The 23,666-nt window shown below is 40.7% G+C and overlaps 2 protein-coding genes across 2 annotated transcripts; one reads left to right on the top strand and one right to left on the bottom strand.

Moving 5' to 3' along the window:
- Nucleotides 1-755: 755 nt before the first annotated feature.
- On the top strand, nt 756-14,694 carry hnrnpub (heterogeneous nuclear ribonucleoprotein Ub). Its single transcript, XM_080453168.1, has 14 exons — nt 756-1,452; nt 2,846-2,960; nt 4,912-4,991; nt 5,710-5,849; nt 6,401-6,500; nt 7,376-7,488; nt 7,757-8,020; nt 8,137-8,256; nt 8,348-8,476; nt 8,832-9,000; nt 9,464-9,751; nt 9,922-10,226; nt 10,971-11,150; nt 12,090-14,694. Exons 1-14 carry the CDS (start codon nt 915-917, stop codon nt 12,138-12,140), a joined length of 2,592 nt encoding a protein of 863 aa, XP_080309294.1. The 5' UTR covers nt 756-914; the 3' UTR covers nt 12,141-14,694.
- A 2,347-nt stretch (nt 14,695-17,041) lies between these two features.
- lft1 (lefty1) lies at nt 17,042-19,029 on the bottom strand (the record flags this gene model as incomplete). The annotated part of the gene is made up of 4 exons (XM_080452684.1): nt 17,042-17,378; nt 17,789-18,034; nt 18,327-18,567; nt 18,765-19,029. The coding sequence occupies 4 exons, from the start codon at nt 19,027-19,029 to the stop codon at nt 17,042-17,044; spliced, it is 1,089 nt and encodes a 362-aa protein (XP_080308810.1).
- Between the last annotated feature and the right edge of the window lie 4,637 nt (nt 19,030-23,666).

Here is a 23,666-nt window from a genome sequence, read left to right as displayed (position 1 = left end):
ATGCTATATGTTATGCTCACAATGTGACGCACTATGTGAGCTTGTAGATCTGCTATTTTCAAAATATTTGTACACATTTTATACTTCAGAAAACTTGTGAAATGGGATAATGAGTACTTTCTACTTTTGATACTTTAAGTAGATTCTGATGCCAATACTTTTGTACTTCACTCAAGTAAATTTGCTAACTATGTTAGCATAAGATTGGTAGATTGCTCCAATATCTCCAGCATTAGCAACAACAAATTACAGTCCCAAAATAAAGCAAATACAGTTTACAGTTCCTTTTATTTAAAAGATAAAGTATAATATATGCCTAACCCTAACCCTATATAAAGATTCAGGTAAACAATAGCAGCACACAAAAATATGACATAAATGTAACATGTACAGTAAGCGGAAAGTTGAAGTTCTTTCAATAGCTCTTCCTTTTTGTTTTGTTTGATAAACAGAGTGATTTAGCATCCAGTTCCAGGATAAAGGGTAAGATAAATGATTGAGAAATCTGAAAATAAAAATACAAAAACAGCTTTAAACATTTTAACTCTGGCGTCACTAATTTGGACACCTTTTTTTAAAGGTGTCCAAATCAGATTTACAAGCTCACAAGTAGTGGTAATAATCAGATATTGAAGAGCGCCGGGGCATTCAAAACCATAGATATATGTTCAAAACCCCCACTGCGCTCCCCTCCGCATCATTACGGTAAGCCCCGCCCAGTTCCTCCTCTCCTTCTGCCGGTAGAAAAGGGCTCAGCGTCCAAGGTGCCATTTAGCGCAGTTTGAATTACATCCGCTCACACCAGCAGCCGTCTTATTTATTTATCGTCTATTTTGTGACTCGTTCTTTTTTTTTAAAACTACAATATATTCTTAACGAGTGCAACAACAACAGCAACAAACATATTCGACATCATGAGTTCCATCAACGTGAAGAAGCTGAAAGTGAACGAGCTAAAGGACGAGCTGAAGAAGCGTGAGTTGTCCGACAAGGGGCTGAAGGCCGAGCTCATGGACCGCCTGCAGGCCGCGCTGGACCAGGAGGCCCTGGCCGGGGACGGGGACTCTCCTGTGGACCAGGCCGCGCTGGGGGACGACGAGGAGGACGCCGCCGACCAGGAGGGCATGATGGCGGAGGAAGAGGAGGAGGAGGAGGTCGAAGATGAAGACGAAGGCCCGGTGGAAGAGAGCATGGAGGCCAACGAGGAGGAGGAAGAGGAGTCGGAGCTGGTGGAGGGAGGAGAAGGGGAAAATGGAGGAGGTGGCGGGGATGCTGTTGCTGCTGCCGCCGGCGCGGTGCAGCAGCAGGACGCGGAGATGGTGGGTGAGGGAGAAGAGGACGACGAGGAGGAGGAGGAGGAGATGGATCCCATCTTGAAAGAGGACGAGGAGGACGTGGACGACATGGAGAAAATTGACGCAGAGGACGGTGAGGACCAGGCTGGAGAGGAGGGTGAGTCAACTAAGCTGCTGGATGATGGCTCCGTGTCCCGGGTTCGGGTGTGTTTTGTTGGCCGCTGCTAGGAGGAGGCCGGGTGGGGAATGATGGAAGCCATTTCTTTACAATGGAGCAGCGTCCATGTTTGAGCCAGCTAGTGTGACCTCCTAGAGATAGATAGGCTAGCTAATGCTAATCGCGCCAGGGGTGTAGCTGGCCATTTAAAAAAAGCAGATATACAAGGTAACAACGCGTCGCGATGCGCCGTATTGTTGGGTTTGTACATCTGTTCTTTAGAGGGGCGAGCGACACGGAGCATAGACCTTAAGGCTAAGGGCTATATTACACTCATCCGCATGACCGTGTGGCTCAACTAAAGTTTTTTTTCCTTCAGTAAATAAATAACATTATTTTATTGAGCGAAAGAGTCGCTCGTGCGGATGAATGGATGCGTAGGCCCAACCATATCGATAGCCTATAAACTAGAATATTATTGCTAGTTTGCCCCAATCTGTATATATAGAGATACGTTAACTAATAATGGCATTCAGGTAACGAGATTGAGGGGGCTAACTAGCATAGCTCCCCTTATTTTCAGTTTCGGTTGTTTTTAGCTGGTTGGCCTGCTAGCTAACGCCAAAGGGGTTTGGTGTTAGCTGGCAAGCTACATTTCCTTTGTGTCTGTGGTGCAGAGTTAGCTTAGCAGCTAGCCGCTAGCTAGACTCCGCTACGTTCAGAAGATGTTGAGACACGACGAGGCGAGGGAGCTGCTGATGCTTGTCCGCTAGTTCGATCCTGGTCTATCTGTAGCCAAAGTTCAGTTTGTTTTACCAGAGTAAAGGCAGAATATTGAGGATTGTGGGGAAGACATGGGTACAAATCGTTAGCAAATGTCGGTCAGTCAAACTGGGGTTGGTTGGGGGGGAAGGGGGTCAAAGTAGGTCAGCGTTTCCATCTTTCTTGCATGATGCATTTGTCCAAACAACAAGATAGCTTTACTTCCCCTTTAGAAAACAACCCACATCCCAAGTCTCATTGCAAGTTCTCTATTTAACACCCTAGTTTATTTCAGGGTTGATGTCCCCTGTCTTTATTTTTGCAGTGATTGTTTCCCCATCCCAGTAAAGAGTAAGCACTGTTGTCATATTGTTCAGCTGGACCAGCTTACATTGTAACTACTACCCTGGTCATTAAAAATTGCTATCATGGACTTTGAATGTCTTATTATCCATTGTAACTATGAGGTGTTACCTCTTAAGTGATATAAAAACAGTACTACTAATGGTCGACGGATTGTAACTAATGGAACGGGCTTTGTGGGACAGACTCCCCACTGCCAGTCCGACCTCTCTTTCTCTCTCTCCAAAAAAGGAGCACCTCAATCTATATCTTTGTTTTATTTCCAAAGGGGATGCGGACAAAGGCACGAATGCTGATCAGAAGAATAAGAAGGGTGTTAAGAGGCGCCGGGAAGAACATGGAAGGGGCTACTTTGAATTTATTGAAGAGAACAAATACAGCTGGTAAGGATGGGACAGAGCAAGAAAAATGGCCTTCAGTATCCCTGAAGCGTCATCATAGCTTTGTTGCAACTGTATTGGCTTTAAGTGCCAATGCAACTTAACTAGTTAAAAAACAAAAACCCTCATTTTCAAGAATAACCATACCATTTTTTTTTATTAATGACCTTATTTCCACACTTGTTTCTGAGGGTCATCCCTAACTTCTTTAAAGAGCCTTACCATTTTTACCTCTTTGCAGTGCCCACTCACTCTTTCTGTAACGGACTGCATTCTGTAAAAGAAGCCTATTTAAATTAAGTACATTCTTCTTACATCTGTTCCTCATGCCACCTATTGTTTTGGAAAGCCCATTGTGTGCTCCAGGTGAACCAAGGCTGCTCAAGTGAGCCCAGAAGGAAAGTAGCAGATGTGAACTTTGGAGGGAGGGGGAAGTACAGAGGAGGGGGCGGGGAGGAAAGATCCACTGCAGCAGAGTAGCACACAAGCATCTAGCAAAGAATCACCACGTGTTCTGGAACGTCCAAGGAAGAGCTCGCTGTCGACCGTGCATTGTTTGACCTCGCACTGTAGTTAGTTATTTTTTTTATTTTGTACTGGTTGTATGATGTCAACGCTGTTTCCGTCTCATGTATCATGTGTGTGCATTTTTTTAAATGTATGTAAACGTGTGAATACGTGTTTTAGATTCCTTTCTCTGCACAGGTGACATGCATGGTGTGTGTGATTGCGCGTGTGTGTATAGCTAGTTGGTCAATGTTTTGTTTTGTTTGCTCTTTGACTCAGTGCGGGGAGGGATCCGTAGGAAGAAGACTCGATCTACAACTCCAGAGGTCTATTTGGTCACTTGTTTTTTTTTTGTCCCCCATTATTTTTCCAGTTAGCATTTTGTTATTTTTTTATTTCCCACATTCTTTCCACCACTGCGTGTTTGCCCATTAGCCTGGATTTTTTTTCCCCCTTTTATCTGTGACAACTTTCCTGCATTTTGCTGTGTAGTCGCAGGCCTCAAACTTTTCAGTGGGGCCTGGCTGGCTGGTCTGCATCGGCCATATGCTCCTCCTCAGTATGACAGAACATGGCCCCTCTCCCAAGTCGTCGTAAATCTCTCCACAGCAGCCAGTTGTATACTGCTCAGGGCTGTCTGAGGACACATGACCAAACACTCAGTGAGACGGTTTAGTCTGCAACACATGATGGAAAAGGATTCCACGCCTGCTTTACTCTATCACAGGCTATATTTCATAATTTTTTATCTGTATTATTACAGCAGATTACATTAATTTCTTAACATGATTTTCACCTATAGTAAGTAAATGATCTCTTTACAGAGAATGTTGTCATCAGATACCTGACCACTGCAGAGTTGGTAAGTGGCTGCAGCATTCAATTTGAGCTCAAAATGGTTGTTTACTCCTATTGCCTATGAACCGCTTAATTTCATGGCCAGTTGCATCCCTTTAAGCATTAAACCTGCTTGTGGTGCTTCTGTAGTTTCATGACCTTTCAGTGAGAATTCCACTCACGAAGACGGATATAAATATCTACTTCACTCCTACTACATATGACTGACTGACTCAGCAGGAGTCTCAAACCCATAACACTGATCAGAGACCTGCTTTGAAGCTTTCTTTAAAAAAAAATCTGTAACCAGCTTGTAGCCTCCTACCCTGTGGGTTGGTGTAGGTATTTTCTGTGTGAGTTTTAGATTTCGCTGGACAATGCAAGGTAAGTGCTGTCTGCCAGTGCTGACTATACAAATAATACTTGGAGGCTCATGCCTGTTGGATTTACGTTCTTTTGTTCTACAGTATTTCCCCATCCCCTTTTTCTTTCAGTCTCTCCCTCATGATTTTCTGCAGGTGGTACCCAAGTCATCTACACAAGCTCCATGCTAGTGCCTTAACCCTCTGACGTCCAAATTGTCTTACTGGTTATGATCTCTTATTTTCAGGGCATCCTTCAAGTCTCCTGTACCGCCACTTGAGGAAGAGGATGAGGAGTTTGACGACACAAAAGTCGTCCTGGATACCTGTGAGTCCTTTGGAATATAATAAATAACACTTACAGCCATGTAAATGTAAATAAAATGTTTTTTGACACTTTATTTAATAAAACCTATTTTTATTTAAGGTACAATTTTTAAAACTCAAATCCATACATTATCAAGACCCCATTTCATGTAACTTGATGATTTAAAGTGGTTAGTCTAGGGTTGATCTGAATTCAGATTAGAACCTCTCAGCTTTTAGCCTGTTTACTGTATATTATTTAATTGATGGCACAGGCAATGAGTATTGAGTTTGGAGTTTATGCATTTATGTCTGCATAACTTGAAAGACAGTTTATATGTGCTGAAACTCTTTATATGTAACTGATATTGCATCTGTTTGCTCCAGACGTTGGATCGTCCTATATCTGAGAAGCATCAATTTGTCCCTCCATAGGTTAATCCTCATCACTGGCTGATGTGCGAGTGGCCTTCCTAGTTTTTACAGCATAATACTGTATTTATTTTATTTAGTACAGTTGCAACAATTTATTATTATTTAGAATCTTGATTAGACATTTGCAAAGAGCAGATATGATTGCTCGTACGTACAAGGGCACATCTCACCGAATTGTAAAAATAAATAGGCATTCGGCTCAGCCCTGGTTTAGTTACCGGTACTTTGTATTTCTTCTTGCTCTCTAAAAGATGCATGTGGAATGCCTGTGTTAATTCGTATGTGTGTGTGTGTGTGTGCACTAGACAACTGCGACCTGCACTTCAAGGTGTCAAGAGACCGCTACAGTGCCTCGTCTCTCACCATGGAGAGCTTTGCCTACCTCTGGTCTGGAGGCAAGGCCACATATGGGGTGACCCAGGGAAAGGTCTGCTTCGAGATGAAGGTACAGCCTCACTATTCATATGTAGTGGACATCTTTCACAGACATTTTAACATGCAATTGATTTGTAAACACAGCTGAAGCCAATTACACTGGTGTGTTTCATTTAATTGTTTCTGTGTGCCAGCATGGAGTTGACTGCCGAGTTCATACTGTAACATAGTAACTAAATTAAACATGTCCAAAATGTATGTTATCTTCAACTGCGTTTAACCAATTGCACATCAAAATGTCTTGCTGTAGAAAAAGGTCTGCATAATACAGTATTTACAGTGGGCATTATTTCTTTCTTTAAATCTTAAGTGTTCCGGGAAAATATGGTTTGCATAAAGGATGGGACACATTTTTCTCTACTGTGACATTCCGTTATTGCTGATGCCTAGATCTAATTTGCAAATGCTGTTAACTGTTTTCATAGCCCTTATTTAAAATCATGACATAATGGCAAAGGCATTTCAAATTGCCCCTGTTGCATGCATGTTTATGAGATTCTCACTGTCAGTGACCGTGATGATCCAGCAGAATTGATGGGTGCCTGTTTTATCTGTCAACAGATTACAGAAAAGATCCCAATAAAGCACATCTCCCATAAGAACATGGAGATCCATGATGTCCAGGTGGGCTGGTCCCTGGCCACTGGCAGCCTGCTTCTCGGTCAGTATCACATCTTGTTGTCGTGTATTGTTGGCTTCACCATTAAAGCATAGAACCAGTGATGTATAGGTTTTTTTTTGCCTAGCTTTAAAGGTGAGCAAACACTTTCTGTTTGCTCCTGATTACTTTGGCACCATGCAGTAATAGAAACTTGTAGCAACAAGTGGAGACCTGTCTGTGCCCTGAAGATTTAATTAATCGCCGCTGTCGTTTTGTCAAGTATACTTTAAACCTGTGTCAATAACATCATTGAGAAGAGTTTCCGAAAGCAACATTTTTAAGTCTCAAAAACTGGTATGACCAGTGTTGCCATTTCTGCATTGGCAGTGCACTTAAGTAGAAACTTTGGTCAGCAAAATGTGTCTGTCCCATTCCTCCATACGCACTCGGCTTCTTTTGTAAACACCGTCAGCAGCCAAAGTTTTACCATGATGGAATACCAAGGTTCAGACATCACATACACACAGCTGTCGGTGTACTTTATGCACTTTGAGCTGCACTGCATGCTGTAAAGTAAGCAAACCAGGTTGTAAAACGCTGACGGAGGAGCTGAAACAGTACTTTTTATAAGGTTTATTCTAAGACTTTAAAAGAGACATGGGAGAAAAAAACTTTGCCTGGTTACGCCTTAAGTGTGCCCTAAAATGGCTCTGGAAGGCCACCTGGTGGTTGGTAGACAACATGACAAATGCGTGTAAAATGGCAGCAATTAATAATACACTGTACTAATGGAGTTTTCTCACCCATCACTATCACTGTTAAGACACCACCATACCCTCCTGGTGTAACTTTACAAAATCCATATAAATACAGACTAATAACGCAATATACCTGGTCTATGTTTAATAAATGTAATTTATGCTTAACCCCCATAGGCGAAGAGGAGCACTCGTACGGCTACTTTGGGCAGGGCAAGAAGACAACCAACTGTGTGACAGAGGACTATGGAGAGACCTACGATGAGAACGATGTCATCTGCTGCCTCATTGTAAGAGTCTCCCTCATTAGGTGTAAAGTGACATGAACTAGTCACAAGTGTGTGTGTGGATGCATCAAAATAAAATTATATAAACTTAAAAAAGGCTTCAACCCTCAACCTCGCATTCAAAGGGGTAATGGAATTAGATTGTCTTTGACTGACAGCAGTTTTTGTGTCAACATTGTCATCCCAAAAGGCCTGGTGAAATTTAAATGTTCCTGTCAAAGTACTAATACATTAACCAACCAACCTGACATGTTCACTTGCCATCCCACAGGACTTTGAGGGCGACAATGTAGCGATGTCTTTCTCTAAGAACGGCTCAGAGCCTGCTGTGGCGTTTGAGATCCCCAAGGACTCCCTGGCTGAACAGGCCCTCTACCCCCACATCACCTGCCACAACTGTGCCGTGGAGTTCAACTTCGGCCAGATGGAGACGCCATACTTCCCCCAGCCCGAGGGCTACACCTTCATGCAGCAGATTCCTGTTGACGAGAGGATCCGTGGACCCAAGGGACCTGAGACCAAGGCTGATTGCGAGGTAACGGGGGATGCTAGATGTTTTAGTTTTGTAGTAGGAATGAGATGTGCCTTATATTCGGGATGGAAAAAAACCTCCACACTGAATACTATGTATATATCTGTCCTTTCTTGTAGATGATAGTAATGGTGGGCCTGCCAGGCTCAGGGAAGACCACATGGGTGAAGAATCACATCCAGCAAAACCCTGGGAAATACTACATCCTGGGCAGCGACACCATTGTGGAGAAAATGATGGTATGCTTGTTTATTGTTTATCTATTTATTTTTTTGTCTATTATGGCACGTTCTCAATCTCAACGACTAATAACATTTTAAATTTGTTCAGATTAACAGCTTGAAACGCCGGTCAAAGGACACTACAAAGCTAGCTGGCATCTCCCAGCGTGCACCACTCTTCCTGGGCAAGTTCATCGAGATCGCTGCTCGCAAGAAGAGAAACTACATCCTGGATCATGTAAGTCTCAGTTCTGAATCTGATGACGTTGATTTTTTTCTGTTTTCGGAAATGAGATTTTCTTTAATTTAGTTTAAAATACATACAACACAATCTAATGGCGTTATTTGTTGTACAACAATATAGTGGTTAATTCTGTTTAATGTCAACACATGCACAATTCTGCTAGAAGACACTACAATTATAGTTAGACCACATTACTTATCATTCACAATATTGTGACACGGAAATTGAGAGCTAAACCAAAAGATATTCATATCAAACATTTATCTAACTCAAAGGATAGATTGCCAAATGGTGGTGTATTCTACCTTTTCAGTGCCTTGATGGATTGTGTAATTTCTCCATTCCCCAGACCAACCTGTCAGCCCCAGGCCAGAAAAGGAAGATGTGTCTGTTTGCAGGCTTCCAGCGTAAGGCTGTGGTGATCTGCCCCTCGGATGAAGACTACAAGGAGAGGGCCCAGAAGAAGGCGGAAAGTGATGGCAAAGAGGTGCCTGAGCATGCTCTGCTTAAAATGAAAGGTAACAATGTCATTATTTCTCATTTAAAATGTATTTAATGTCATCTTTAAAAAAAAAGAATAATATGGGGTGCTCTGGTGCCACAGGGGTGATGTTTCTGTCCACTACCACAGAGAATAGGGCTTTGAATCCTCCACGGTGCATCTAATTTGAATCTGTCACTGCACTAGCGACTCCTACAGGTTGGTCAGGGTGCCTATTCAATGGGGAGCTGAACTAGGGGAAATGGCTTGTTCCTTTGCATGCATTACACCCTCCCAGGAAAACTCCTCACTGTCAGGTGAAAAGTAGCAAACTGGTTGTGTCACACATAATTCAAGAACCAACCAGTAGGGGTCAGCAGAGTCAAGCGGCTACAGTATAATGGGACTTGGAAATTGTCAAAACTAAATTGGGAGAAGAAGAGAAAGATAAATATATTTTCTCCATCTGATTTATTTATTTTTTATATTCTTCCCTCCAGGTTTCTTCTCTTTGCCCGATGTGGGAGACAGCTTCAGTGAGGTGACCTTTGTGGAGCTGCAGAAGGAAGAGGGTGCCAAGCTGCTGGAGACTTACAAGGAGGAGAGCAAGTCTGCCCTACCTGCTGAGAAGAGGCCCAACCAGGGGGGCATGCCCCCAAAGAGGGGTGGTGGCGGCCAGCGTGGAGGCGGCGGTCGTGGCAACAAGAACCAGTTCAGCCGTGGCGGCGGGCCAGGACCTAGAGGAGGCGTTCGCGGGGGCTTCCCTCCCAGAGGCAACTTCAGAGGAGGTAGAGGCTTTTTCTTTTTTCAATCACAATTTGATTTCCTCTTTATACCTCCATTTTATTATTTTACCGTTACTTGGTGCTGTAAGGGGATGCCTTCTTAGCCCTCTATTCCAGCTCTGACATGGGCATTGAATGTAACCTGTTTCCTCTGGTCTGCCTCCTGTCCACAGCTCCTGTTCCTCGTGGGGGCTTCAGCCGTCCTCCCCGTGGCTTTCTGCCTCCTCCAGCCTTCAGAGGAGGCTTCCCTCCCAGTCGCGGTAACTTCAACAGGGGCGGAAGCCTCATGCCCAGCCTGATAGGATCCCCGAGAGGTGGACCAATGAGGGGTAACATGGGCCCAAGGGGTGGAGCCAGGGGCGGATCCATGAACCGAGGTGGTCCAATGAGCAGGGGGAACATGAGCAGGGGGGGTGGCGGCGGCGGTGGCGGCCAAATGAGCAGGGGCGGTGGTGGTAACCGAGGCAACTACAACCAGGTGAGTGTGGATACCTTCTCCTTTCACTGCCTCTTGGGTCAGTGACCCACAACTTGGTTGTGAGGTGTTTTCTGACTGTATTAGAAGGGGGAAAAAACAATTTCGGGCTTTGGTAGAGGTTTGGGTTGTGTAGTTACCTTGCCATGATGTAACTCAAGGTGTGCAAGAAATCAAAAATAATTGCTCTATTGACTAGAAATTGATAATTCAAAAATATGCCCCCACTGACCCTCTTTAGCCTGTAAATGAATGCAAAGCTGATTCTGACAATATAATAGAACATCACAGTACTATTTCAAAATTTATTTTATAAAAAATGTCAACTTACTATTGATTTTACCATTTGAAGATCTGCGGATCCAGTCCGGGTTTTCTTCCTTTATAAATGGCAAAATCAGGAAGTTGACATTTGTATTTAAAAAACACAAACGGTACTGGGTTTGTGATGATCTGTATAGTCAGAATCATTTTTGTTTGCGTTCATTTGCGGGCTAAAACCGTACACTGTAAGTCAATGAGGATCATATTTTGAATAATGAATTTCTAGTCGATGGCGCAATTGTTTTTTATTTCTTGCACCTTTTTTGGAGTTACAACATGGCAAGGTAGCTACTTTACTATTGACATGAAATTATGATCCCAATGCAAAACTAGTTGAGATTTGAGACTATTATAATTTGGGTTTGGGAGGTGTAGGACTGTTCTACATCAGTTATTCTGATTTTTATTCCATGTCTTTTGTAGTTCCAGCAGAGAGGTGGTGCTGGTGGTAGCCGCGGCAACTTCGGCGGCAACAAGAACAGCAACTATGGCAACAACAGGAATAGCGGCGGTGGTGGTGGCGGCGGAGGCAATTACGGAAACAGGAACGGCAACTTTGGCATGGACAAGGCTCAAGCCTTCAACCAGAGCTGGCAGCAAGGGGTCAGTACATTGATTTGTTACAGAATGTTCATTCTCTTGATAAATTAATTAGAAACGCAATAGTTGCACCAAACACCAGTTAACAATAACAGAATTCCAGTGGAATATCTTAATCCATTTAGACCCGAGGCAGATTCTAAAAACGCCTTCTAAATCCTGACCTAAGTTTTCTGAAAAACTTCAAAAATGAAAAATAAATAAATAATTGCTATATACATTACTGTACATAGCAACAACAACCCCAAAAGGGGTTCCTGGATTGAAAGGTATTGTTACGTATAGGGGTTCCAGGTCTAAATGGGTTCCACCAGGAGCTAATCTATGTATTATACAAACTGCTGTTCTGCCATATTGTCACCGCCCTGTTAACACTTTGCATTAAAAGTGTCTTGAGCAATCGGATCGCTATCCCATTTTGTCTAACCACATAATTGTAAATGCACCAAAGCCACATTTTATAGGGAGATGGAAATCATTGCTCAAACATCCTCTAGATATGTTTATATCTTTGTATACTACTTGGCCCAATGGCCAAGTAGTTAAAACGCATACCACATTGACAGTCCACTGTAGCTGTCATCTTCGGTGCAAGACACATTAAGACACACAACTTGGCTTTTCATGATTATACCAACTAAGTATCCTATTATATAACCGTTTATCAAACTAATTGATAATACATAATTGATTATTTAAAAAAATATATATTCAAATCTATTTTGGGTATGTCATTATAGGCACAAAATATAACACTAGCAATGCGACGCTTTGTGCGCTTGTAGACTTTTTAAAAGTATAAAGTAACGTTTTTAGTGGTTAATCAATTTGTTAATATATATATTTAAAAAATGTGCGTCTCAATTAATTGGAACAAGTAATCGACAGAGTATCGAGCGTTGCAGCCCTAATCTAAACCTTGACGTTTGTTTCCCCTTGCAGTTCTGGAACCAGAAACCATGGAGCCAGCAGTATCAGCCAGGATACTACTGAGAGACTTATGTATTGTGCACTGTAAAATCCTGAGGATTATTTTAACTCTGCAGGTGTACAGATATATTTGTACATTCTTCTAAGAGTTAAATGAACACTGGATTTTACTGTATAATTGGACTGGTGGCCCGCACTGAGACCCACCGCTAGCCACGGAACATCCCTCTCCACAGCCTGCGTTTTTTCTTTTTTTCCTTAATTTTTTTTATTATGTTTCTTGAACACTCATAAACATCATCCAATTTGTTGAGAAAATATCTGATCCGCAATCTCACAATGTGTCGCAATGCACTGCGAGTTTGTTGATCAGCTATTTTCGCCATGTGACTCCGTCATATAAGTATAAAATAGGGCCTATGTGGTTAAATTAAAAACCTTAACCAACGATGATAGCTAAAGCAACATGGAACAACATTCCACATCAGAGAGGAGATAAGATGGATATACAGTGTTTTTGAAGCTTTATACAGTCTGCGTTTTGTGTGTGCGTGTATACAAAATGGGTTCATCTGCATAAAAGGTCCCCCCCCTTATTTTTATTTTTTGCATTTTACGGTCCCCATCACTTTTAAAATGGAATGCTTTTAAAACAAATTTATTATAAATTGTTTTGGAAATCAAGAACTGAAAACATTTTGCCAGTGTGGCAGGTGTAAGGAGAGGTGTTCAGGGTTGTATGTTTTATCAATTTGTTTTTTTTACATTACCTTGTAAATATATTTTTGCTTTGTTGTTTAGTTTAATTTGTAAGAGGTTTAATTAAAAGTGGTAATGATCGCAAGCAAAATGTTTTGGCTGCTTAACCAGCACTGCTGTTAGCTAAGTATTGTTAGATTGTACATGTAGTCATCAAACAGTTAAATTGAAAAGGCAGAACAATTTTAAGCAAGTACTGTTTTTTGTCTTTTGTTCAAACATCAAATCTGTAACCTAAACTCCATAGATTTACAATAAACAACTCGTTGGCTTTTTTACATCTCCTAATGGCTTATGACTTTTGATTCAGTTCAAAGGTGCGTAAAGGACCTTCAAAGGTGCGTAAAGGACCTTTGATGGGCTATGGCCTGGTTTGCTACTTCAAACAATACGGACATCAGCCCATCTCCTCTACCCATATTTAGCACCTCATTATTAGTCAGTACCAGCTACACATGTCCAGTCTTTGATGTACCAATACAGGTACTTCAAGCTATTTGAATACATATCACTTTGAGAAAGTATTTTAAGCTTTTGAATTTTTTTAACAAAAGCCATGTTAGTACTGCATTTATATAATTTTTATTTTATTATGCATTTAATTTATGTATCTATTGGGGCACTGGCCACACTTGATTGTCAGGTGTTTGGTGGATAAAATGTGGTTGCTTTTCTGTTAGAATCCGGCTTGGAAGCTTTGTTACTTGAATGAGGTAATGGCAATGCAAAAGATGAGTCCAAGACTGTATTATGCCATTTAATCATGTTAGATTTAGATGTTTGAGTGTTTATTACAAAGATTTTTTTAAATGTTCATATACTGTAGATCGGGCTAGTTTAGCACACATTTGGCTCATTAGTTTAAGAGTGGTTTGTGACTGGGGGTGACTGTACGAGTTCATGGCAGCCCTAATTTGGCACCAGCAAACCAAAGGGCTTTGTGATGTCACAGCAATCACCACTGAGACTATGTTTAGACTGGCAGCCCAAATCCGATTATTTGGCCTATCCAGAATGTAGTCTGGTTTTATCACATGAACAATAAAATCCATTCTGATCACTTGCACATAACCGTGTGGACATTCAGTCCTAAAGAACGTATTGGTAAAACAAATCAGTTTCGCTTACAGCTCCAATCACCTATACTGACACGAAAGAAGGCAATATACACATTTTCAAACTTAATACAAATGGATTATGTATTTCGAAGCACTCCCAACTATGTAATGGTGACACCATGGCCTCTGCAATAATGGCAGCTCATTTAACAGCACATTTGTCTAATGACATTTCCCTTGTAGAGGTTATTGCAGTAGCAGAGAATAGGTCGATTATGTCACGTACAACCAGAAAGTATGACCACGAGAGACAGTGAGGCAAACAATGGTGCATTATAAGTCCTTTTGTTTTCTTAACCAGCCTATGTTAACATTTCATTGAACATACTGTATATAGTTAACCACTAATTTCAGCCATGCATGAATGTTCATTAACTGACTTCAGGTAATGCTGTGTTGTGTTTATGAAGTGTTAGTTTTGCCCAACGACTGGTACGCAATGAGCTGTCGATATATTTTAAGATTTTCAGGGGTGGGGTTCTGCTCCCATTTTAATGTACTGGATACATCCATTTTACAGGTTTGCAGAGTAGAGATTGTGGTATATCCTCTCATGAAAACCAAGCATATTTTTTATTGATTTATGTTGCAGGACAAATATCAGGTGTTTTATTAAAACCAACTGCCCAAAATTCTTGAAACTTTTCAGACTTGTCTTTTCTATATGACAATGTTTTGATATTTGTGTTAAAACCTTGCTTTTTTATTTTGTCTCAACTCTTATTAAAATAAGTAAAACTATACAATAGCGTTGTTATTTCTTAGATCTTTGACTACTGTTAAACAATCTCCCTGCTTGAATAAAAATGAGACTAAAGGAGTGTTTTTGACATTCATTATGATACTGCTTGAATGCCCTTTATTCACATGCTTCCTGTTAACAGAAGATCTTTAGTGGGAATCCACTTTCCTTCCAGACAAGTGCTTGAATTAAGCTGTTGGAAGCCTGTTTACATCCATCAGTAGCACATTAGGGAATGACAAGCCCCCCTGCAATGATAGCAAACAGGCCTTTTGATAGTGGCCCTGATTACCAATGTTTGTCCTGGTCTATCTTCTAAGCCTGATGTAAACAGAGGAAGACCTATTCTAGGACTGATGTGGATTGACCATTTCTCACAATGTTACTCTGCATGTGGCCATGTAGCTTTATCCCACTACAAATATACCAATACACACAAAAGGCTGGTTACAAGTCTGCCTATCACAGTCTTAACCATGACCACTCAATGCAACAAGTGTCATAAGTCATTAGGCAAATGATTTACTTATCATTACAATTTCGTGTAGAATTAACTACGCAAATACGAAATTGCAAATAAAGGGGTAGCAGGTGGTATCATGGCATGCAGCTATACTGTACTTGTAACTTCATCAGTGATCTCTCTCGCATGACATGCACAAAATAGAGACGTCAGGTTGAATCTGGTTAATTTCACTAATTTCACCAGCAATCCAATGAGGTTCTCTCTATAGATAGACTGTTGAGAATTCTGTACTTAATCTAACCTATCAACTTAAGATCTTCTGTTATGGGGGTCCCTGGCACCATATCCTTTCAAATGGGGTGTCCACAGGCTACAGCTTATACATTTGGGGGTCCTTGATATGAAAAGGTTTAGATTGCAGTCTATGTCATTGTGTCATGACAATTTTGTGAACGCAGTGTGTGGGTTGGTGTGTGTGATGTAAAGCAAGTTAAATGATGGGCGGCGAAATAGACAAGGTATGATAGGCAAATCACCATTCCTCACGAAAGACTCAGACGTTTGTATCATAAGGATTGGGAGAAAAACAAGCTGTGTGCAAGCTGGTTGAAACCATCTCAAAAGGTGCAGTAGTCAAAAGTGTGTTGACTTTGTCCCCAATCTTTGTGAAATATTAAAGGACCACTTCACCTTTTTTCAACCTATCTTGAAGATAGATACCATGAGCATTAGTGATGACCAATTGTGAAGATAGTATCTTCACAATTGGTCCTCACTAATGCTCATGGTACCATTTTCTACTCGCTCTGCATCTCAGAATAGGCCTGTGAACAGTTCAGAAACCTGCCCACGAGTGACATCATCAGTAGGAAGGTTTGATCATTTTTAACAAGATTTCAAACCTTTTGTATTTATGAGTGCAAGAACAATGGCTTCCATTTCAGCATGCTAACTTTACAGGAAGAGAAAGGCTCTAGTTTCCATTAGCTTGGAATCCCCAATGGTAGGCAGGTTTCTGAACTGTCTGTTGCGTATCAATGAGACATAGAGCAAGTAGACATAAATTGTGTCATCTTATATATAGCATTAGTGAGGAGTCCCTATTGAAGTTAAGGTTGAAAATGGGTGCTAATAAGGAAGAGTATTGATGTTGATAAACTTATCGGCCTATGGAGTTCTATAATATGTGATGGATGAACCAATGCACTTCTATTTTATATGACCCTATTAATAGAAAAACAGAATACGTTTTTCAGTATATAGCCTACATATTATGTCCTGAACCAAGATTTACCACACCATCATCATATTTTGAGAGTTATTTTCTATGTGTGTAATGACATAATGTTATTGAGAAGCTAGTTTTGTTTGATGCACTGTGACAAAAGTTGTTATTACAAATAAACTGAACATCACTTTATCCTAAGTGATAATGTCACAGCCAGAGAACTAAAGAAAAATTGCTGTTTCACAGCATCATATGGATTTTTACAAGACTGAGGGTGGCAACCTGACATGAATGACTTGGGCAAATATCCAATAAAGAAAAAGTGCAAGTCAAAAGTTCTATGAAGAAAACCATTTTATTTTATTTCTAATACAAAATATGTCACTCATCTATATTATGTACAGCTTCAAAATACAACACATCTGCGATCAAATCAGACAGTATTTGAATAATTGATGGGGACTCAATACAACTCATACAAATGCAAAACAGTTATCAAAAATCCATTATTTACAAAATATATAAAGTGCTTGTTTCTTTAAGGGGACAGAGATGAAATTCCCAGTTTCTATAAATGTCAGAGAATGCTTATTAAATAAAAAGTACTAGACGTGTTGTGTTACACAAGAAAACAGGCCACAGTAATAGGCCCTAATGCCCGAATACAGAAGCATTGTCCATGGTACACGCGCATTTCTCAACGATCATATTGGGGAACTCTGCCACTTCGATCTCGGTGTAGTCGCCCTTCTTGACCAAGTACATAATGGGCAATGGGGCGCTTTCGGCGACGGTGCATCTCCTCTCCCCGTAGCCGTAGTTTCTCCTGGGCTGCTTGCATCCTCCGGTGCACCTGAAGGCCTGGTACCCTGCCGGCTCGATGATCCAGTATTGCGTCCAGGTGAGCGCGCGGAAGTTGATGAAATACTCCTCGCGGCAGCAGGCACCATCTTTGTTGTTCTGATTGCCCTCGCAGTCACCACGAGATCTGAAGGAAACAAAGGGAGAGGAATTGTTAAAGTCAATGTTGGCAGAGAGAGACATGCAAACAGGTCTAGGAAAACATCCCCAAAAGAAGCGACTGTAGGCCACATGAGCACTTTAAACCTATATGCTGTAGGCCTACATTGGCTATTTGAAATGTTTCAATTAAAAAAAATCTTGAAATAAAACAAGCCCAATAACCCGCAACCACCAATATTTACAAGCAACAGTAAAAGAAGCCCAAAGTCGCTGATAATTAGCGGACATGACAACACTGGTTAAAGTTGGCACACGCCACACTATCCAGATAATTAATGCAAATTGTGTGTGTGTGTGTGTGGGGGGGGGGGGGTATGGGGATAATTGGCACACTAATACAATCTCCTGTATATGATCAAAGCTTGCGATCCTTACCCATATTCTTCGAGGTTGAGTGTGTAGAGGATGAGCTCGGGCTTCGCCAAGGTGTTTGTGTTGTCTGTCTGGTCGTGGGTGGTAAAGCGGACACTCCTGGCCATCTCTGCCGCGTAGCTGCCGGGTCTCTCGCCCTCGATCCACACCTCCAGGTGCATAGGTGTCTTCTGCTGGGTCTTGGACCAATAGGTCACGGCCTGGGTCACATCAAAGCTCACCCAACCAGTCTCGTGAATGGGGATCAACCTAATAATGCGAGGGGAGGGAGGGGTGATTGGGTTAGTTATAGCTAATTAAAAATACGCGTTTTGACAGCAGCATGTCATGGAGATACATCCAGCCAAACTGGATTGAGAGTATATGCAACACTAAAATGTATACCCCCCTATGGACCAAATACGTGAATATGCAAATATTGTATCTAAGGACCTGAGCTGTGTGTATGTTTCTTTTTTGTTAAAAAAAAATCTATACAAAAATATAAAATTATATAAAATTATATGAATATATAAATAATAATTGTAAAATGGTGTCTTACCGAGAGTCGACCAGAGAGGTTCTGTTGGCGCCGTTGGGGAACACCTCCACCCAGTAGATGCTGACTCTGGCGTTGTTGATGGGACGGTGGCTTTTGGATCGCTTGTGGTGCTGAGAGGAAGCCTTCTTGAACAGCTTCATCTCTGCCATGGTCACCTCGCTGTTCTCCGGGATCCTCATCTCCATGTCAAACACCACGCGTTGCCGCTTCGTGTCAGAGTAGACATACTCCCCAGATATATCTAAAAAAAATTGATAATTGATATTGAGTATCAAAGTCACTCTCAAATACAGGAAATACATTAGAATATCATTATTTTGGCGCCATGGCACACGCCATGTCACCATAACGCGTGGGAATAATAAAGTGCTGGTGCGGTTATCTATGTCAAATATTATTTAAATCAATCACATTTCAAATATTGTAAAAGATCATTACCTGCATTGCCGGGGATGCCTCTCAGAATACCCGCCAGACTCGGAAGGGCTCTGCGTTTTCTGCTGTGGTGCAGCTTCAGCATGGATGAGTACTTATTTCGAATATGCGCAGGAATAACCAGGTTTTCCAAATCCCTTTTGTGAATTCTTGGAACTTCGTCCAAGCCCAGCTTCTGAAGAAGTGCGTCCTGCATGTCCTGCTGCGTAAAAGCCGTGGCGAGGGTGAGTATAGTGGCGCACAGAGCGCAGATGAGGAGAGAATCCATCGTTAATAAAAGTAAAGTCACTTGGTCCAGTCGTATGAAGAGGCTGCTGGTAGCACTGATGCAGTCTGTTACTCAGAGAGAGAGACAGTGTCCCAGTGACACCCCACTGGCCCTTATATACGCGTGGAGTCATTTGCACTTTGTCGAGGGGGAGGGGACCGTTATCAGAACAAAGGTGCGACAATACATCCCCGTCCTAAACAGGATATCTAATGGCCATACTTCAAACAGCAACAAGTCTCATTTGAGGGATCTCATCTCTTTTATGTTGGTGTAAATTTAGACAGTTAAAAAAAGAAAAGCATGTGCCAGTATAGGCTATTATAATAAAATTATATATACAAATACATTTATATAAAGTTGTTAATTCCAAACAGTTTCTAGTCTGAATATGATATGTATTTAGCTTAGTCTCATTATTGGAAGATGCTGTTTGTTGGAATCAACAAATCAATATTTTTTTCAGGACTTTGATATATATATATATATATATATATATATATATATATATATATATATATATATATATATATATATATACAGTATGCTATATATTGGGTACAATATGAAATGTCTAACTTGCTATTCTGTTTTCAGTGCAGAGTCTGCAGACTACAAGATTTTCAAGAAACCCCATATATTTCAATTATAAGTAGCCATACTTTACATTGAGTAAATTAATATTTGTTTTATTTTGTTTAGTTGAACAGTGCAGCAAAAAGTGTTGATTTAACTCTGAATGGCTTTTTTTTATTCACTACAGTAAACTCCTCACTGTTCATTTATCATTTATTTGTGACTGTAAGATTGTACAAATCTAATTGACCCAATTGTAACCAAATGGACCCTAAAGGGACCATTTGGTTTCATTTGTACACTCTCAGAGTTAAATGAACACTATATATGCTATAATTTCTCCACATGACCCCCCACAGATTTTCCCAGTTCATTTTGTATACTCCACTTCTGCACATGCATCCCAGACAGACATCTCTTGACCCTGTGAACGTATAGTGCCCTCTCCTCAGTAGCACCCTTGTCTATACACACCCCACACTCTGATGTGTACATTCCACTGGACATCGTCAGACCAGGGCAGTCTGGCAGCACCCTGTCACACAGCAGACTTATTTCTGTTCACAAGCACGACCTCGACCTGTCTGGCAGACTAGGAAGCCATTATAGCCAGCTATGGTGATCTGAGATTAGGAACACCATAGAGTGGTATGAACACTACCAAGTGGATCGGTCACGGCCTGTCATTGAACAAGTGTACAGGGGTGGAGGGGGAGGCATGCAGTGGGGTGGAGTAGGGGATCAGATGTTTATTCCAACCCCATCACCCATTCTTGGACCTCTCCATGCAGCAGATTAGAATTATTAGCCAAACAGACAGTTAATCCACAGGCTGGGGGACTCTGGGGGGTGGCGTGGATGTGGATTGGGGAAGGCTCTTCACGGGTTGGTGATTATCTGATTCCATTGCGAGGATTTGCCTTGCCTTTTTTGTCACACAAACATTAGAAGAGGTTTGCTCTCACTGGCTGCCCAGAAGGTACTGTCCTGTGGTTGTGTATTGGGTTGTGTTTGCTCAGAGATGTCAGACAGACCGAAGGGGCACACAGGAAGAACAAATGACAGATGACTGCCAGGAGTGTAACCAGCTATGGTCTGAGTCTATGGGCCACATACTCCAGCTAGCTATACTGGCTCTTACAGGCAGCATAGCTAGAACTGAATTTTAAATTAATTATTAAGAACTACCTGACATGTTGCATGACAAAGTCCACGTACATAATTATGCAAAGGTGATCTATTTAATCTATTCTCAAAAAATTGTGAAATTATTCAGATAGATGGTTACACACCAAAATGGTCCTGTACATTATTATAGATGTATGCATATCAAGTAATGTTATGAGTTTATGAGTCTATGCACAGTGCGCATGCAAAGGAGGCATTACTTTTCTCACAAATTGTGAAATGATTTGGATGGTTATTTACCGACTAGTGCAGTATATAAAAATAACATGATATAAAATAATGTTATATGTATTTATGACAATCCATGCACTGTGTGTATGTACAGGTGGTATTGCTTTTATTGGTATCTATTTTCTCAAATTAATCACACATATATACATGGTGCAAATGTATAACATATACAAATGGTGCAGTATGTAATAACATATTTTTATTTATGCACTCCAAGATCATATAAGTTTGTGTTTACGCCTATTGTCAGACAAATGTATTGCACTACACAATTCAAGCATTCAAGTTTTTATTAGGAAACCTTACTTTTTTATTATAAGTAATGCTTAATATTTAAAGTAAGTATGTATGCATGCAGCATGGCATGATATAGCATGCCAGGGCACGAGATAATTTTCAAATATACAATATTATATATTTTACATACTTATTCATATGTGCAATACTACACAGAGCAGCGATGGGTCTTTGAAAGCCCATCAAACTGATCAGACATCAAACTGATGACCTACATCAAGGCAATAATTGGGCAGATTATGTAGGAATCATCAGCCATGTAAATTCAGTCCAAATCCATTGTTCAGTGCGGTCAAAGGCCAGTCTAAAGTGCTTTCTGTCCAGCCTTCATGCTTGTTGGGAGCCTAAAATACACAGAGAATGTTGTACCTCACATTACAACACCTAATTTAGCAAATTAAGATACTCTTTGTGTGATATTTCTCAGTCTTTGTTCCTCCCCTATCTTGCCAATCAAAGACAAGTTTCCCAGTTCAAAGCTACATCTGATGCTCTCAGGTGCCATTTCTTTTCAATGAAAGGCCAACAAGCCCCTACAATCAACAACACAGGTGTTAATTAACATGCATTCATTTGCATTCGAAAGCAGTCCAATTTATAGGTCATTCCCTTCCATTTGTGAAACATGAAATCCTCCTTGCTTAACATGCTGAACATAAAAAGGGTTGTTGTGGAGGGCCAAGCTGGAATCCTTGGCTAAGCTTTGAATCTGTATTCTCAATATTGAAGCTTCCATGAATGCCTTGTTTCATTACAGCATATATATGATATCCAATACTGTTCACACCTGATCCTATACTCCCATTTGTAGCCTACTTTTATACTTATATTAACTTTTTTAATATACCATATGTTTTATATATTTTTCTATTTTCTGATTATGTATTTTTTCTTCTGTGCCCAAGAGTCACATTTCTGAACAAGAATAATGAACAGATTCTGTTTCAGAATAGACACTCACACATGTTTTTTATGTTTTATTTATGTATGGGCTGTGGAAGCGATTGAGCATCAGGCCTACATAGTCCTAGCACCTTACTAGCACATGTTTGCAGACACATTCAAACAACTAACTACATTTATATGATGTAGCCCTAGTTGTCCAAAGGTATGACTCATTATAACACTGCAGCCCATGTTATCCAGTGTCAGTCACTGGAAGCAAGGTGGAGCTGTTGCCTCTTCCAAAGTCAATATTTAAGTTGTGCTGGTGGTAGGGGCCAATTCTAATTATTTACATGTGTATTGTCACTAACTTCCTGATTATGCTAGATCCTACAATAGGCTGCCTTATCTTAACCTCAAATATTTGGAGAAAGTTTGCACCTAAATAGCCCATGCAAATAGACCAGCAGTTCCAGACTTCAAAATACACCAGTCTGGAAGGAACTACTGCCCTACAAAGCCAAAGTGCAGTAACTACGAAAGTAAAAGTGTTTCAACTGCTCATCCACATGAGATATCGGCATATAAGTGATATTACACAAATTGTATATCTGTTCTTGAGGTAATTGTTTATCCCCCAAAATCACAAAGGCTAATTTGACCTTTTGGATACACAAATAAGTTGGTGTGTCCAAAAAGCACTTTGGCTTTGTATGGGCTTTTGCTTGCTTGATTGATTGATTGATTGATTGAATACTTTATTAGCATTTTGCAAAAAAGAAGCACAGGAAAGTACAGTTCAATACAAGGTCTGCTAAGAGGATTTCAAACACAAGAAAGCCTATGGCTTGTTTCCATTGGGGTCCTTTGTACTCAATTCATCGAAACATTTGATGACAGACAAAAAAAAAAAAAACAATACAAAAATATGTTCAGTAAGTATAATAGTCAGGGGATATTAGCAGAAAATGTCCAATCTTGGAATAAATTCCTTACCAAAAAAAAAAAAATCCATTGCAAGCATTTGTTTTGCACCAAAACCACTCTTTGGGCTAAAAACAGCCCAATCTCAATGGGCTTTTTACACAAAAAGTATACCTGGAAAAGGATGGCTATGGCCGTTTTTAGCCCAAGGAGTGGTTTTGGTGCAAAACAAATGCTTGCAATGGATTCAGAATCATAAAAACACCCTAGTTTGACCCCTCACATGCTACTTAAAACAGAATAAAATTGAGTTTTTTCCCCCCCGCATAAGGTTATGGTGGGTACCCCAACTTTCAGGAGCTGTCACAAATTCTCCTAGGGAAACTGCATTTCAGTCTTTGTGAGATGTGTTACTAGACACCTTTACAAACATATTGGTGAAGATTTTTTTTGGTAAGGAATTTATTCCAAGATTTTTTTTATATCCCCTGACTATAAGTATAATTGTCTGCTAATAACCAGTCATAACCAGTCAC

Source organism: Gymnoscopelus braueri (assembly GCF_963280865.1).
Source record: "Gymnoscopelus braueri genome assembly, chromosome: 16".
Taxonomy (NCBI): domain Eukaryota; kingdom Metazoa; phylum Chordata; class Actinopteri; order Myctophiformes; family Myctophidae; genus Gymnoscopelus; species Gymnoscopelus braueri.
Note: the sequence above shows the minus strand (reverse complement) of the source record. Positions and strands in the feature narration are given on the sequence as shown.

What these genes read in the sequence shown, in the direction of transcription:
- hnrnpub (XM_080453168.1), top strand. Translation starts at nt 915, where the DNA reads ATGAGTTCCATCAACGTGAAGAAGCTGAAAGTGAACGAGCTAAAGGAC. An exon ending in GGACCAGGCTGGAGAGGAGG is followed by an intron (nt 1,453 to 2,845) that starts GTGAGTCAACTA and finishes TTATTTCCAAAG; the next exon opens with GGGATGCGGACAAAGGCACG. An exon ending in CAGAGGCAACTTCAGAGGAG is followed by an intron (nt 9,752 to 9,921) that starts GTAGAGGCTTTT and finishes TCCTGTCCACAG; the next exon opens with CTCCTGTTCCTCGTGGGGGC.